Source organism: Myripristis murdjan, chromosome 19 (genome assembly GCF_902150065.1).
Source record: "Myripristis murdjan chromosome 19, fMyrMur1.1, whole genome shotgun sequence".
Taxonomy (NCBI): domain Eukaryota; kingdom Metazoa; phylum Chordata; class Actinopteri; order Holocentriformes; family Holocentridae; genus Myripristis; species Myripristis murdjan.
In genome coordinates this window covers 1,965,827-1,981,309 of record NC_043998.1, presented here as the reverse complement: position 1 = coordinate 1,981,309, position 15,483 = coordinate 1,965,827, and the positions used below count along the sequence as shown (strand labels likewise).

Below are 15,483 nucleotides of genomic sequence, written 5' to 3'. Positions count from 1 at the left end.
CACTTTAACGCAAGGCGAGCTCACTTGGACAGAGCTGAATGGGAAAGTGCGCGTAGTGGGGAGCAGCGGTCCTCGGGATTTCTTGACGTTCCTCTCACTACACTTGATCATATTTCAGGAAGTCGTTTTTTGGAGCTCTGGTACATCAGCTGTTGTTGAACTGTAACTATATGATGGTCGCGCTGCAGTGAGACAGTTGGCCAGTCCGTCCATCCCTCTGCTGGGCATCATGTACCACCGGTGCCGGAGTATGAAGTTTGCGATTCTGACAGCACTTCAGGCTTTATCAGTCACTATTTGCGTGTGTGAGAATGTGCGCTCCAAATCCTCTGAAGGTAAGAGAAGAGGTGAAGACACTTTTCTTTTTTTTCCCATCTCATAGAATCACACAAAAACCAGGCAGAAGATGAATCTCATGCGCAAAAGTGAAAACGATCAATTACTTGTTGGATCGCTTCATCGTTTTATTGTAAATATTTTTTTCAAAGGCCATTTCTTACGCATGAATGTAAAAATAAGCTTTTGTGTTTTTCTTGACATTATGTGCGACCACCACTGTGGACTATTCTATTCTATTCTATTCTGTTCTATTCTATTCTATTCTGATCTATTCTAATTGACAAAGACAGAGTGCCTATTCTTCATTCATGTGTCCCCTTTGGCTGTTTTGGTTACATCATGTTTTATGAAAGCCTTGTTAGTACATCAGACCTACAGATCTATAACACATGTCTGGACAGAAATGAAATGTCCTCAGCCTCAACAGGCTTTCCATATGAGGATTTTCACTCATCTTGTCCCATGGATGTGTAAATCATAGAGTATATAATATCAGCATGTTGTCCAGCCCAGTTTGCCTCAGGGAAGAGGAAAAGCTGTATATTTGATGTTGCTGACGCTCTCATTGGTAATTAGCGATCTCACTTCACTGGTGCTTCATTTTGTCAATTATTGATGGATTTCAGGACTTCTCTATACTGTTACATCATGGCACAAATAAAATAATAATCCCATTGTTGGGTTGAACCTTGGTGGCCTTGTTAAATCAAAGATCTAAGTGAAGTGTCTTTTTTTTTGTGAAACCTGGATACTGTAATTATGTTGGTGACATTGCAGCAACAAATCAAAAAGAGCTGCTTGTTTGGGGAAATTTAGGGGGAAATGTTCAGATGAGCTGTCACAAGGTGTCGGTGTGTGTGTTTGTGTTTGTGTGTGAGATACTGAGATCACAACCCTCTGGGCTCATGAGGTCTCCCACTCATCAGTGCTCGGTGCCCTAGGTGAACAGCAAGAACAGTACAGTCTGCCACACTGGTGACTTTAAGCGCTACACAGCCGTGTTGCTGTCTACAGATGCCTTTACATCCAAACACGCCGTCTGTCACGACACCGAGGGATCCTGGGAATTAATTACGAGCACAAGTGAACGTGTGAAAGTGGGATTGAAGGCTGTGGAAGTATTCATTTATTCATCAGCAGTTCATCGTGATCATAAGATGGCCTTGATGTGTCCCTTCCCATGGGTTCACACTCATCATCAGCCATCATCATCAAGCTGATTGTGTGTGGCTGTGGGAGCCAGAGCAAACCCATCCTGGCAGGAAGCACTTACCTGGTTGGGGGTCATTTGGAGTGATTGGGATAGATGCCCATGGGGAGAGCTGTGCGAACAGGTGCCTATAAACACCCAATGGAGACGGGGCTAAATTTAAGCAGACTAAAGTAGCCGAGTGCTGTGAAACGCAGCGTGGTGCCTGACTTCATGTTAAAGTAAATGAGTGGAAATCATTAGAGCTCCCTTTTATGAGCTGCTCTGTCTCCAGACTTTGCACTTTTTTCCTCTGTCTCCCCAGCCCTGATGTGCTGTCAGGAATCCAAGGTTGCTAAGAGAAGACAGAGGGGCTCAGCTCCATGCGATGTCATGTTTGCATACATTTTTAATGGGGCCTTTCCTTGAGCTTTCTTGTCGTTTTCATTCTCCCTGTCTGTTTTATGCATGTTTCTGTCCTAGCTGGGGATCACTTGTGAATGATTTCCTCTGATGGCTGACACACTTAGTGTCAGCCAGTATTTACTAGCCAGCTGTGCTGCTTCAGCCAACATGACTCTCTGTGCCTAAAGCGCCACAAGCATCTTGCTTGATGCACGCTCAGACAAATGAAAGTTGAGCTGAGAATATATTTTTGGATTGTAGTAGAGCATTCTTTCAGTAAACAGCGTCCTCCCCAAGAGAGGCGATATCACCATGACGTGACCCATCTCAAGTCAGAGGCATTTAATATCTTTTCAGTATGAATAGCTTCAGCTCTTCCACATGAGTGGTTCAGGATATTTGAGACCCAAGAGAGTGGTAAGTAAGAGTAGACCAATGTGTCACTGGGCATCAAGGCAGATTGATCAACCAGTTGCTGTTCCCACAGTGGAATATTTATGTAGAAGGTGGAAAATAGCTGCACTGCGCTCATGGTGCTTGACCCTACATGTGTTGCATTAAGTTCTTCGAAGCTGCCTTGGACTCATTTGACCTCCAATAGTTTAACAGGCCGGCTGAAACCAAACACTCACTCTGGGCTTTCTCACTGGACTTTCACACCCAGACGGGTCAGAGATCAACTCAGCACAGCTCTCCCTTTGCGTCTTCTCTCTCGTCTGGTCAGAAAGTCCAGTTGGCTCAGATATCCTCAGACAGTGTCAAATCTATCTGGGTTAGTTCATGTTCCACCCTATCAGTGTTTCACTTTGAAAAAAAAAAAAAAATCTTGGCAGAGAACAAAGCCATTCAGGCCATTTTGTGTGCTGTTTTGCAGTACAGACCTAGGTGGGATGCAATGGATAGCATTATATTTTATTTTAACGGTTCAGATAGGCTATATTGCAAAATGTTATATTGGAAAAATGAACCAAACAATATTATTTTTTGCTATGGCTAGTCAGTCTACTTTCGGTTGGGAAAAAAATAAAAATGAAATACTTTTCTCTCTTTTCTTACTGTGATGATTGCAGAGTAACATTGGTTGCTTTTCAGCAACCGTCTGAATCATAAGTTGAGCGAGGATCGCCCAATAGTTGTCACCAAACTGCTTTTACTGAATATAAAGTTGAGAAATACATGAGAAGTTCTTGTGGATTTACATATTTCAGGCGTGTTTTTCACACATTAGCAACTTACAGAAGTTCCATGCTGAAATTACAAGACATTTATTCAAGTTGTCAGTGTCAGTGGAAAAAGTGTAGTTTTCAACTTCTCTGGAAAGGAAGCATGGAGCGTTGAGCATTTCAAGGGAGTTCCTTATAAATATGGTACATAGTTAGTACTAAGGGAAACATTCCCATTTTGAACAGATTCCTTGTCCAGGTGTGTGCTTTGCTGCACTCGCAGTCTCCCGCTGAGGTTTGAAATAGAGAAGAATGTGCCTTGCTGCAGATAATCCATCATCCAGCCTGGCATACAGCGTCCGCCCAGATTTTTATCTTCCTGTCCTGGAAGGAGACAGAGGATGAGCAGGGATGTATTTCGGCTAAGTAGGCCAAACTGTTAACAGAAACACGACAGGTCAACTCCTACCTGGGTGGATTTCTAGCAAATTTGCACAACTGAATTTCTGCTGCTGCCAGTCCTGCTGTCTCCCTCTGATTTATGTTCCAGAGGCAGGCCTCTGATGTATTTTTAAGTGAGCTACTTCCTGCATCAAGTAGCTACACATAGACTAGAGAGAAGAGACTTGACCATGCAGAAGCCTTCATTCGCTGATACAAGTAGATTGGTTAATTTAAAATCCTCCGTGGAGATGGCAGTTCCTGATTGATAGTCTAATATTGATGTTTTCTTTGAACTTTGATTGAATGGTTTGCTGTCATATTGCCTGGATCTGACCTAAAGATACTGCCTCCACTGAAGTAATGAGTGACTACTGCCACTGCTACAGCTGTGTGCTGTCTGTAAAAAAAAAAGAAAGAAAATCAGGGCCTGTGATGATGGCAGCCTCTTCCCTACTTTCTCTTTCTAGTGAGATTTTGTTTTGTCTTTTTTTCTGCTTTGAGTGTGTGCCAGACATGTGTTTCCCATGACAGAGTGGAGCTCCAGAGCCTTGTAAATGAAGTCAATCATTGGGAACATATTAACAGGCCTTCACACAGCTCTGCTGCAGAAGCTCTCAAACTCTGACCTTTTTGTTGCCAGGTGCATAGGCGCCATGCCAGGCATCAAGCAGGGCCCTCACAACAGGGGGCGTGGAAGTGTCACCCGCCGGGGGCATAACGGCACCACTTTCTCGGACAGCATTAACCTCCTGCTGAGCCAAGGGGAATTTTTGTGGCAGGACCATCCATTTCCCATAGAATAATTATGTGCTGACGTTAGGCTAGTGTGACAGTAAATGAATTCAGTGTACAGGGTGGGGGTAGACAGACACAGAAAGAGAGGAAAAGTGAATGAGAGCACAAAAGATCTATTGACCAGTAGAGGGAGCATTACCCTTTCACCAGCACAGCTTGATTATGACCCCAAATCAGCCCTGCTGTTACAAAAAAAAAACGCTTACCAATAAATCCAGCCATGAACAACTCTTGACACTGCTACCTTTTGGCGCCATTTAAAGGGACCCCCTGCCCTGTTTGCGGGGACTCATATTGCAATGATGTCACTTGCAGGTTTCCATGTGCAACCCTCAGGCTGTTGACACAATGTCCCCAAACTGGGTCAGATGCTTACTGTGGAGGCAAGCCAAGATTACCAGTCACTTTTCACATTTGCTCTGTAATCTGTGTGAACCCTGCTCCGTGGCTCAAGAGCAAATAATGGGGCAGAAGGTAAAGCTGATGAAGTCCAAGATATTTGTGTGAGAGATGAGGACGGGTGGCTTAAGTTCATTTTGTCAGGAAGGTCATTCATGAGGGGGGCTCTGCCTGATGGCTCTTTTTCCCATTGCATCATTCATCATTCTATTACCCAATCATCATGATTCTGTTTGAATTAGCATAATTTGCTCGCTCTGATTGGGGATGAATTGAGTTCGTGGCGTGCATGTTAATCAGCCATTATTAAAGGAATAATAGCCATAATACATTTTCAAGAACATATAAACTAAGTTTTCTCCCGCTGTTTGATGTCAGAACCAACTGCTGGCTGAGAAACTTTGCTGGATCATGTCCTCCATTCAGCCAGTGATTTGATTAAAGACATCCCCTCTCTGCGGATGAGCATGGCTGTGGATAGAAGCTGTTGCAGAAGAAGTGATGTGTGGTGATCATCTTTTTTTAGATTTGCTTTATCAAGAACACACTTTCATTATGGCAGTGGAGGAAAACCCATGCTCTCCCTATTGTGTCTATTGTCTCATACAGTTCGGCTTGATGCACGCTAGTCCATGTTATCGCTCTGCTCTGAGTGATTCCGTGCAGAAATTTGAAGCCCTTCTCTTTCCCAACTTCTAGGCTGTAACTAAGCACAGTGTCCTCCCTCTGTCAAACAATGTTGGAACGATCTCAAGCGCGTCCCCCACGTGCTTGTTTTCATGCTGTTCTTGGGTTTTTGCATGTCAAAGAATCTCCTTCAAACCGCCAAAGGCACTGTTGTTCATTTTTAATCAGACAAATTTTCAAGAGTGGAGTGAGTTGCCGCCAAAGTGACTTTGGAGTGTGCTATTGCGTACCTTTTTGCCGCCGGTTGTCGGGCATGGCTGTTGTGATTAGGAAGTTCTCTCTACCTGAATGTACACGCATGTGTAGCCAATATATCCCATCTGACTGGGGACCTCTGCGCACACAGGGGGCATGCCCTCATCAACTGTGGAGATGAAAAGAACAGCATGCCATTTGTGGTGAAAAAACAAAGACTGTTATGAATACATTATTTTACTGTTGCCTGTCAGGGAGTGAATTGCTGTTGGTTGCAAAAAAGCAGACTCTGGGGCTTCATAAAGCTGTACAGTTGTTGCTTTGTTTTGGAGTAGGAGTTAGAGAAGGGCTGGAGCTGTGAGGAGGCAATAAGAACACACACATGGGGGACATCTTGGGATGGCTATAGCCTTGAGGCTAAGACAGCAGACCAGTAAGAGGAAGGTCATCTGTTCCCTGGCACCAATAGCTCACAGAGTGGAGGAATGCATTTATTTTAGAGGGCTGACAGGACCAGGTAATGATTCATTATTAGATAGCATGAAGAGGCACTGGCCTGGAAACTGACCACTGGTGTCAAGATGCCACACTATTGCTGCAAGCCTGTGGGAAATATAATTAATCAGTGGTGCAGTGCAATGCTGTGCACCAGGTATCCTGCAGTGTGTGTTCTGCATGCATGGAAGTCAGAAACAACACAGCAAAATGTGCGAATTCCCAGAGGCGTGAGCAAGCAGAAATTACAGAGGATTTTGAACTTAAAGATCCAGTGCAACGATTTCAGAAGTCACGAAAAGTTTAATATTGGTGTCTAACACAAAGAACATAATTTTTATGGTTTATGATGCTGAGCTTGTAGGAGTAAGAGGAGTAAGAACATTCCTCCTGTGTCATCCACTGTGTACCAATATTCATGTCTTTGGGACACTAATTTTTTTTCTTTGATTGCAGCTTTGGCCCTCTGCAACAATTGAGGCACAGCTATCTTGGCTAGTAATAACTAGCTGGTTATTGTCTGACAGACTATGGGGTGCCTCATTAACTCTGCATGCTGTCAACCAATCAGAGCATTAATTAAAACTTGGTTGAATGTGACATCATTAGCACCAGGCGGTAGATTGGAAATCTAAATCTGTTTCGGTCTGTGTTGACATCCAGAGGGAAAAAAATCTCTCAGGGCATTTGTCTTTACATTAACAGGATCTTTGTTAACTCTCTGAAAACCATGAAATCGGGGATGGACGTCTTTGACATGTGTGTGTTCAAAGAGTAAATCAGTAAATACAGCATGTAGAGGCCCAACCCTTTTTTAAAAGACCTTAAATAATATTCTGTGTGGAGAATTCACTGATTTTCTTTTTGCTTGCTTTCTTTTTGTATTTTTTAGCAAATAAATGATCAAAGAAATTCAGTTTGCTATTTTTCTTTTTGATGATTTACACTTTTGGAGCTGTGTTCTGCCGCACAGAAACAAGTTTGACTATCTGCCCTTTTGTAGTGATGAAGGAATTGATTCCATTGGTGTGTGGCACTTTTATAGTGCAGTGACTAAAACAGTGAGGGTTGCAAAAAAAAAAACAGCCAGAAACTGTCAAGGTTTAAATTCTCATTGCATTTCCTCATTGCATTACTCCCTTAACAGCTTATTCATTCATAATTTTGTATCCAGTCTCACAAAGGAAGAAACACACACTTGAGGTACACGGGTGTACAATGACTCCCCAACCCCCCACCTTGCATTGACTTTATTGAAGCAATATAAACGGCACAAGCTCTCCTTGTGTACACTGGAGCATAAAGGAGCTGATCACGGCCAGAGCTCGGCTTTATTAAGACCTCTGTTTACACTCGCCTTTATTGAACATATAAATAAGGCTTTGGGTACTGGGGCCACTTTTACCGCTCCCTTAATGCCTCTAGTGGCCTTATAACTTTCTAACCAACAAAGGCCACTTACACACTCCTCAGACCACAGCCCTGCTACACTCCAACTCAAACAAATGTCTCTCGTAACTCTGTGGAAAAGAAACAAGCCTGCAGACTGTTTCCTTTAATATAATGCTTTTTAAAAGTGGGAATTAAACCTCGCTAGCGCCGCGCATTAACAAAATGGTCTTTCACAAGTAGACTTTGAAGTCGGGGCACCAAAATCCTACACCGTTGTGAACCTCTTCTTCAAAGCTGACGTGAAGCACGCCACAGAAAAAGGTGATGGCCATTCCATCTGTGCGTGTTAGCCGCGCCCATAAAGCAGCTGACCTCAGTGTGGACTTGACCTCCGTCTGTCAAATGAGAAACCTCTTTCTATTTTCCTTCTCATGTTTTTGGGTAGCTCTGCCCCTGTGTGTTTCTTGCCACCCTGCGTTTCTCAAAGGTTGTCATGCATTCCCTTAGTCAGCATATCCACCTCTTCCATTCTCCTCCAGACAGTGCAGTTTTCGAGGACTAATGAGGGGAGGATGTTTCTCCCGCTGTTGTGTGTGTGATGCCGTCCCGTCCTCACCAATGCCTGCTTTTCATCATCAGGCTGGAGCTGGCTGAAGACTGCTGAGCTGGTCACCTCTGGCTCTGTGCTATCAGCTGGAGTGGCTCAGTGATGAACTCCAGAGTGGTTTACCCAGAGCAAAACCAGAACAAAGCTCAGCTGGGGAGCTCAGTGCCTGGTCTGGGTTATTAATGCCGGATAATAAGCAGACTCAGCAATTTAGCTGGGTGACTCATGGGTAGAGAAGGAAGGGACACGGGCCTTGAAGGAAGATCCTTGAAGCGGGGGGGTCGTGCAAACAGCGGTGGTGTCTGTGACGAGTGCATGCATGTGTGTTTTGAATTAGTCTCTGATGTGTGCTCCAGTATTCAGGGATGGATAGAGTATTAAAACACTGTACTTGCTGTTTTTTTTGTGGTGGTACAAATAAAATAACTGGTGAAAATAAATGTAAAAAGCTGTTTATTGCAAATGCACACAGGAAAACGTGTTCAAATTAGATTCTTTAATTGAAAGAAGAATAGAAATTACAACTGAAGATGCACAAATAATGGAAAGCCAGATTCCTCTTCTCCTCTTTGCTGACTGACTGGACTGGCAGTTTCAGACATGCAGGGTCCTTGTGGGCCCTTTAAAATTCTTAAATTCTCATCCATCATTATCTTATTCAAGGCTTAAAATGTCTTAATTTGTCCTAAAAGCCATTTTCCTAGGTCTAAAAATAATCAGAGTCAGTTGGGAATCCCCCCCACGCACTTTTTGTGTTTATTTTTTTAGCAAATTGGTTTTGAATTTCATTTTAAGAGGCATTAAAATGTCTTGAAATATCTTAAATTTAACATGTTGAAGCCTGAGGAACAACTGTCATTAAAAGCTAACAAAATCTGTTCTGTGTAATGGATGTGATTTAAACTGTCCACAAAAGCCCACAAAAAGCTTCTTAGTTATACTATTTTGAATAAGTGCAATTAGTTGCTTCCTCCCTTGACAGAATTAAGAACAAAAAAACATTTAAGTTCAAAACATCCCTTATCTTACAGAATGACCACACACACGAAATATTCAGGAATCCACTGACACTAGACTCAAACAAAGGCTGTTTTCCTGCTGTTTCGTAATGGTTGATGGAGCTTCGGTAGAGGGAAAAACACAAGCAAACATTTGATTTAGGATGTTTGCCCTGAAACAAATGGTGCTAACAGCCCCCACTGTTTTGGTAAGAGACCCGAGCTCCGAAATAGCTTCCCCACTGAGGGTAACTGATTACTGCAGGAGCCCTGTTAGTACGGTCCTCAAGTGGCTCACTATTGGATTCTGAGTCTCTGCATGTCTCATGATCGACTTTTTGAGAGAGATTGCAGCCTCTGTCACAGCTGTAAGTGGCACGGTGCTCGGGATAGTGGTCGTTTGTCTGTCACTTCGCCTCCGGGCAGCACACCAGGGCACATCGGTATTGGATTTGGGTACGAATATATACTTGAATGACTGGCACCATGGCGAAGCTCTGAGGACTGGGGCTGTTTGGAGGCTCGGTTAACACCCTATCACAGAACACTGCACTTGGAGAGAGAGGAGATAAAAGCATGCTGGGAACAATGCCCCAAAGCTAAGTCTAATCCCTGAACTGCAGCCTGGACACTAGGCCTGTGTTAGAAGTTATCACACCAACAACAGACACCCAAGCTCCCCTTTACTCGCAACTCTCCACTCCTGAGGAATTATGGGAGAATTATGCAAATGAGCAGCAACAGCTTGAGTGGCAAGGGGGTGGTTATGGTTTCTAGCGAGCCTGACGTCTCTTATTCCTTGATGTCTGAGCGTGTTGATTAGTGGCGTTATATTCATGGCTTTATGGCAGCGGAGACAGGCTCCACTGAACTGACAGCCTATAAATAGGAAGTGAACAGATGTTCAGGATAGGCAAGGATGTATCATGTATGGGAGATGGCGTTTTATTTTGTCAGCGTGGATAATTGTTAGCTGTGAAAGACAAAACATACAAAGTGGTATTATTTGTATGCTGTGCCATAGTGAAGCCATCAAATGCAAACACTGTGATTACGCTTAAGTGACACATTCTATTACAGGGCTGCTGTGGTGTCAGGTTGCATTCTGCTGTTGCTAACAAGTACCAGGCTCATGCCTTTTTAATCGGGGGATGAATTCATTATCCGAGTTGTCTGTGGAAATCCAGTCCACAAATGTGCCCATCGCTATCATTTGTGCCTGCATTAAGGGAGATGGACTGGTTTCACAGATGCTCTGAGGGTGTGAATTAAGGAGGGTCACTTTGAGGTGTCATATGTATTCTCACATGACGTTTATTTTGTCTTTCACAGGGAACCTTCTGAGCTCAACGGTTCAACGTAGACAAACAGCGAAGCAGAAACACTACGGGACAACGGTACCTCTCCTTTTAGTCGGACAAGACTGGAAACCAATCAGCCTCCTCAAGTCCCAGGTGAAAGACAATAAATTGTTAAAATACTGATGAAAAGTTCCACAGAGCCTCATTTTTTCACATTCAGTCCAATTACATTTTTTGCATTAGGGGAATGGCTCTTAATATATTGAATCATGCTCACATCTGTCAGTACCAAGAATTGGCTCCATGGTGGTGTGCAGAACCGCGTACAGCGAGGCAGAAATAGCACCGCTTGCCCCTGAGCCGTGGTTTCTGAGGGCTAATCAAAGTGCTCCGTTCAGTACATTTCAAACATGGGAAGCTGTACAATCTGAACATGTGTTCTGCATCTTAGGAAGGAGAGACAGGGAAACACTACGCGGCCCACTGGAATGTTAATGAAATGTTTGAAATCTGGGATCCTTGGCTCTGCACGGTGTAATAGTATCAGACCTTGAAAAAATTGTATTTGGCTGCCAGGCATACTTAAAAACACAGCTTGGATTTCCTAGTTGTATTATTGCGTCTGTTCATCGGTGAATTAATTTTCCCTTGCTTATCCAAACACATAAGGTGTGTGTGTTTTTGGGGATACAGCTGAAATTCAGATCTGACAGAATTTCCACAGTGCAGGTGGAATTTTTGCCAGAGAACCAGGGAATGGGTTTGAATGAATTTCTGCCCAAACATGCAGTGTGCCCATCTATTCTCCCTCAAAGCTATAAATGGGAGGGCGCACATGCCATAGTCGGGGGGTCGTAGCATCAATATCAAAAGCTTTTCTAACTGAAATGAGTCGGAGGTTTAGCCTAACACAGCTTGTGCAGTGATATTCCCTCAAACCTTAACCATATCCCCTCATGATCCACCAGACATTCCTCTCCACAGGGGGCGAGGAATGACTTAACCTCTTTGCCAGAGTTGACCCAGATTGAACTATGTGTGTGTGTGTGTGTGTGTGCGAGTGCATGCATGTGTTTGCACAGTGATGTGGAGAATGTGAGACAGAGGATCTCTGTTTTGGTGTCTCTGTGTCTGAGCGTGTGTGTATTTGTGTGACAAATAGGAGAGGAGTGAGACAGACGATGAGCGGCTGTGTGTATGTGAAAGTGGGTGAGAGTGTCTGCGTGTGTGTGTGTGTGTGTGTGTGAGCTCATGCGCACATGTGGAGCTGTTTGTTGGAGAGCACAACAGACAGAGATGATGCATGACTCTGTGCCACTTCCACTGGCTGTAACAGAGACACATGGCCCCTCGCAGTGCTGTAACTCAGGGGTGCTGAGACTCGTGGCTTTCTCCAGGATTAATGTCAAATGGAATAGAACCATAAAGCTAATCCTCTCAGCTCTTGTTCTAAGATACAAAGTGGCTTCATAAGGATTTCCGACTGCTCTCATCAATTGAAAACATTTGCCGGTGCACATTGTCTTATGGCGCTGGGTGGCTTAGTCAAAGTTTTGTCAGTAGTGGAATAAAGGCTTTTTTTTTTTTTTTTAGTGCTATTTGATGTGTTTTTTTTCTTCCGTTGCCACAGTGCACAGTGATTTTTGAATTCAAACAAGACTGCTTTCTATACTTGAAGAGCGACATGAGATCTTGTTTAACGTATTTCCTCCATCAAAAGCCTGTCTGCTTGACTCCAGGACTAATCTCTCCCATCTCCTCTCTTGTTGGTTGTGTCTTCAGGGTCACCCTGCATCACTGAAGTTCCTGATTGAAGCGGAAGGTGAGCAGCTGCTCTTGGCTCTGGAGAAAAATGAGTAAGTGTCCCCTCCATTTCAACTTTGCTTTGCTTTGAATTCGGCGCTTTCTGGAGCACGAATAGGTGACATGTGTGGTGCCCGGCGGCTGCAGCTGTGGTTGTGTATCACACAAAACAGCCACGGAAGATATGAACTCCTCTCTTACACTGCGAGTGTGGGCATGGCTCTGCTCTGTGTGCTTTGGTCTCTTGTCTGCTGAAACAAAGACTTGAAAGACAAAAGTTCCCGAATGCATCAGCCAGACATTGATTAAAACCGACGTCTTCCTCCTCATTCTCCCTCTATCTTTTTCATTTGATCTATCGACATAACACAGGGGAGAAGGAGGCTCCCTTTGAACACAGAGCACGCTGCACGCTCTGTGTATTAAGACACTGTCAACATAGTGTCAGTCAAGGGACCGGCAAGCAGGGGGAACATCATTTGAAAGAGATCACATTATCAGAATAGGTACAGTTTGACAGAGACAGGTCTCTGGCATTTGTTTGAATGAAAATTTGTCATTCTGGCGTTCTTACACAAGGGCTCGGCGGCGTCGGTCGCAATCTCACACAGCCTCTGAGTTGTGCGTGTGCTGGTGAGAAGAATAGGATGTGATTGATGGAGCAATATGTTTTCCATCCAACTCTGCTGCCACACATGAACAACCAGGAACAAGCAGGGCTGTCTGTGCGATAGAGAAAATGAGGGAGAGAGAGAGAGAGAGAGAGAGAGAGAGAGGAGGGATTCTGCACCTCACTGTTTTTTCAGACTCAATATATGTAAATTCCAACCGCAGACTGTGGGTCAAGCCTTTCAACACCAGCGAGCACAATTTTATGGTTTACCTGCATTGAAAATATTTTGGTGGGAAATCGTACTCTAGTCTTTATGTCGAATAACATTCCTGCTTTGCACAGGTGGGGATTTTGCACAAAGCTGGCTTGCAGATCGTCAAGTTTTCAACAGCCTCATTTATAGCAGGGAATTACACTCTCTGTCACAAAAAAAAAAAAAAAAAAAAAAAAAAAAAAAACATTTCATTGCGAAATGGGAACTCAAGTTTTCCCTGTGATCAGCTGGAGTGGAAAAAAAAGCCTCGCATTCCCATGCATTGCCATGCGTGGTCCTCATCCAAGATGGCTGTCATCATTGTCCAATATCATTAAATGTAAAATCCACAGTTGAGTCAAACCTTGGGCCAAGAGGAACAAACAGAGACGATGGATAAGTTCAATCTAGGTCTTTCTAATGAGCTTGAGCATGATGGAAAGACTTTAATAAAACAAACCTCCAAGCATTCCAAATCCCGATCTGTCAGAATTTGCTCTCAGTGGTTGCTGCGGGTCTGGGCGGCGAGGCCTAATTACTGGCACTGACGTGTCATGTTGGGACGGGCTGGATTTTCATCATCTGTGGATTCCCACACCATTCAATGACATAAGCTGGCACAGGTACACGATTGGCGTAGAGATTATGTCAAAATAAAAGCTACTTTGTGGCATGCATGCTCGACATGAGAAATCACAGCTATGTCGCATGAATTTGAAAAGGTCATGTGGTGTCGAGTGAGTTTATTGGTCTGCGGATCAATAAGGCAGAGCCAAATCTGAACCTGTGCTGAAGTGAAGTGAGAGTTCCTGTCTGAGGCTGCTGGCAGACTGGCTCTGTGCTGCTGATGAAATCCAGTTGTTCAAACACAATCACCATCTGGAGAGGAGGAAGAGAAAAATATGGCCCGGAATGCAGCGATTTGAGTGAAAACGCTCAGATTTATTTTTTCGCTTTCTCAGGTCTTTATTAATAAATATTTCTGGCAACAAAACATGAGAGACGTGTGCTGCACAGCTGAACATGACCATTTCCATTTTACTGGAAGGTGAGCATGTTCACAGATGGTCTCTGCGGGTCTGAACTGACATTACCCCTGTAATGTAATAGGGTGCAGTTGAGGTTGCCTAGCCGTTTCGGGGAAGATGAAAATTTTATAACAATATTCTTAACTGCCTTTTAAAGCTTACTTTGTTTTGGTTCTCTTTTCCAAGAATGAGGCCATTGTCTGTTTATTGCAGAACTTAACTTCAACTCCTTTAACATATATATATACATATACATCACTGGAGGGCTGAATGGTTCTCCATTAACACAATGTAGTTGGCCACATAAACAGAAACACATCCTCTTTGAACATCTCAGAGTGAAGACTGTTCACTGTGTTGTTTAGTATGTGACTGATTTTTGTGAGGTTTGGAAATTTGAATTCTGAAATGCATGTTTGACCTCTTGCTTTTCGCTGTAATGTAACACAGCAGGACCAAGAAACCACACTACCTGTTTTAAAAAGGGAAGACCAGCCAACAGCTATTCACATGTGCAGACACAAAGAACAGTATGAACAGCATCCTCCTTGTAGTGCACACGAAATATTTGTGACACGTTTCGATGCACACATTGTTGAAAGATGCAGCTTGTTAAATAACTGAAAACGTCATCAGCAAATACATTTCCCCTTCTCCTTCTTTTTTCAACAAAGAATTCAAGTATTCATGTCTTCAAAATACCATTAAAACCTAGCTGCTTATCGGTCACATGCCGTCAGTCCACCTATCAAGTGCTCAGTCGATGAATTTGCAAAACATTTTCATTCCAATCAACTCGTAAACCTCATATTTTTGCCCTCACATCACACATGAACCTCATATTTTGTGTCTTCTTGACTTTTGCGCTGCCAAAGCGTGGGAAGTCATCACATTACTCTTCTTCAGTATGAAGTATGGCTCTTGTGTACACATGAGTCCTCCTTTACACGTAGTCATAAATATGGCGCTGCATCTTGGCTGATGACAGCTGTGAACAGTTTTGGCATGTGTGGCATGTTATCCATCTGTCCAGTAGCAGTAGCTGTTGCAAAAAATAAATACAAAAACGCTCCCTATTAAGCAATGTTGGAAGATGAAGTTAATCTAAAAATGGCATGCATTTATGTTCTTCATTCTTTGTACATTCTTATCATTTCATAGGGCCTGGTGGCTGTATAAAGTTACATGAGATTCAGACATCACAGCTGCTCTTATTCACCCTTCACCAATATGATATGCACATTTTGTATATCATTGGTGGCACAAACTTTGCCAAAAGTTGTGTCAGACTGTTTTCATTTCCATGTCTTTGTGTTTGCCTTAAAATGCCTCCTGCCTGTTTTGAGTAAGTGCAATCAAACTGGCCTATTGGACACT

At 43.4% G+C, this 15,483-nt stretch overlaps 1 protein-coding gene across 1 annotated transcript in view; it reads left to right on the top strand.

Moving 5' to 3' along the window:
- The first annotated feature begins 229 nt into the window (after positions 1 to 229).
- The window catches only part of adam12a (ADAM metallopeptidase domain 12a), a 71,396-nt gene continuing 56,142 nt past the window's right edge, over positions 230 to 15,483 (top strand). The window contains 3 exon segments of the mRNA XM_030078342.1: positions 230 to 335; positions 10,441 to 10,562; positions 12,192 to 12,265. Coding sequence (XP_029934202.1) covers positions 230 to 335; positions 10,441 to 10,562; positions 12,192 to 12,265 — 302 coding nt within the window.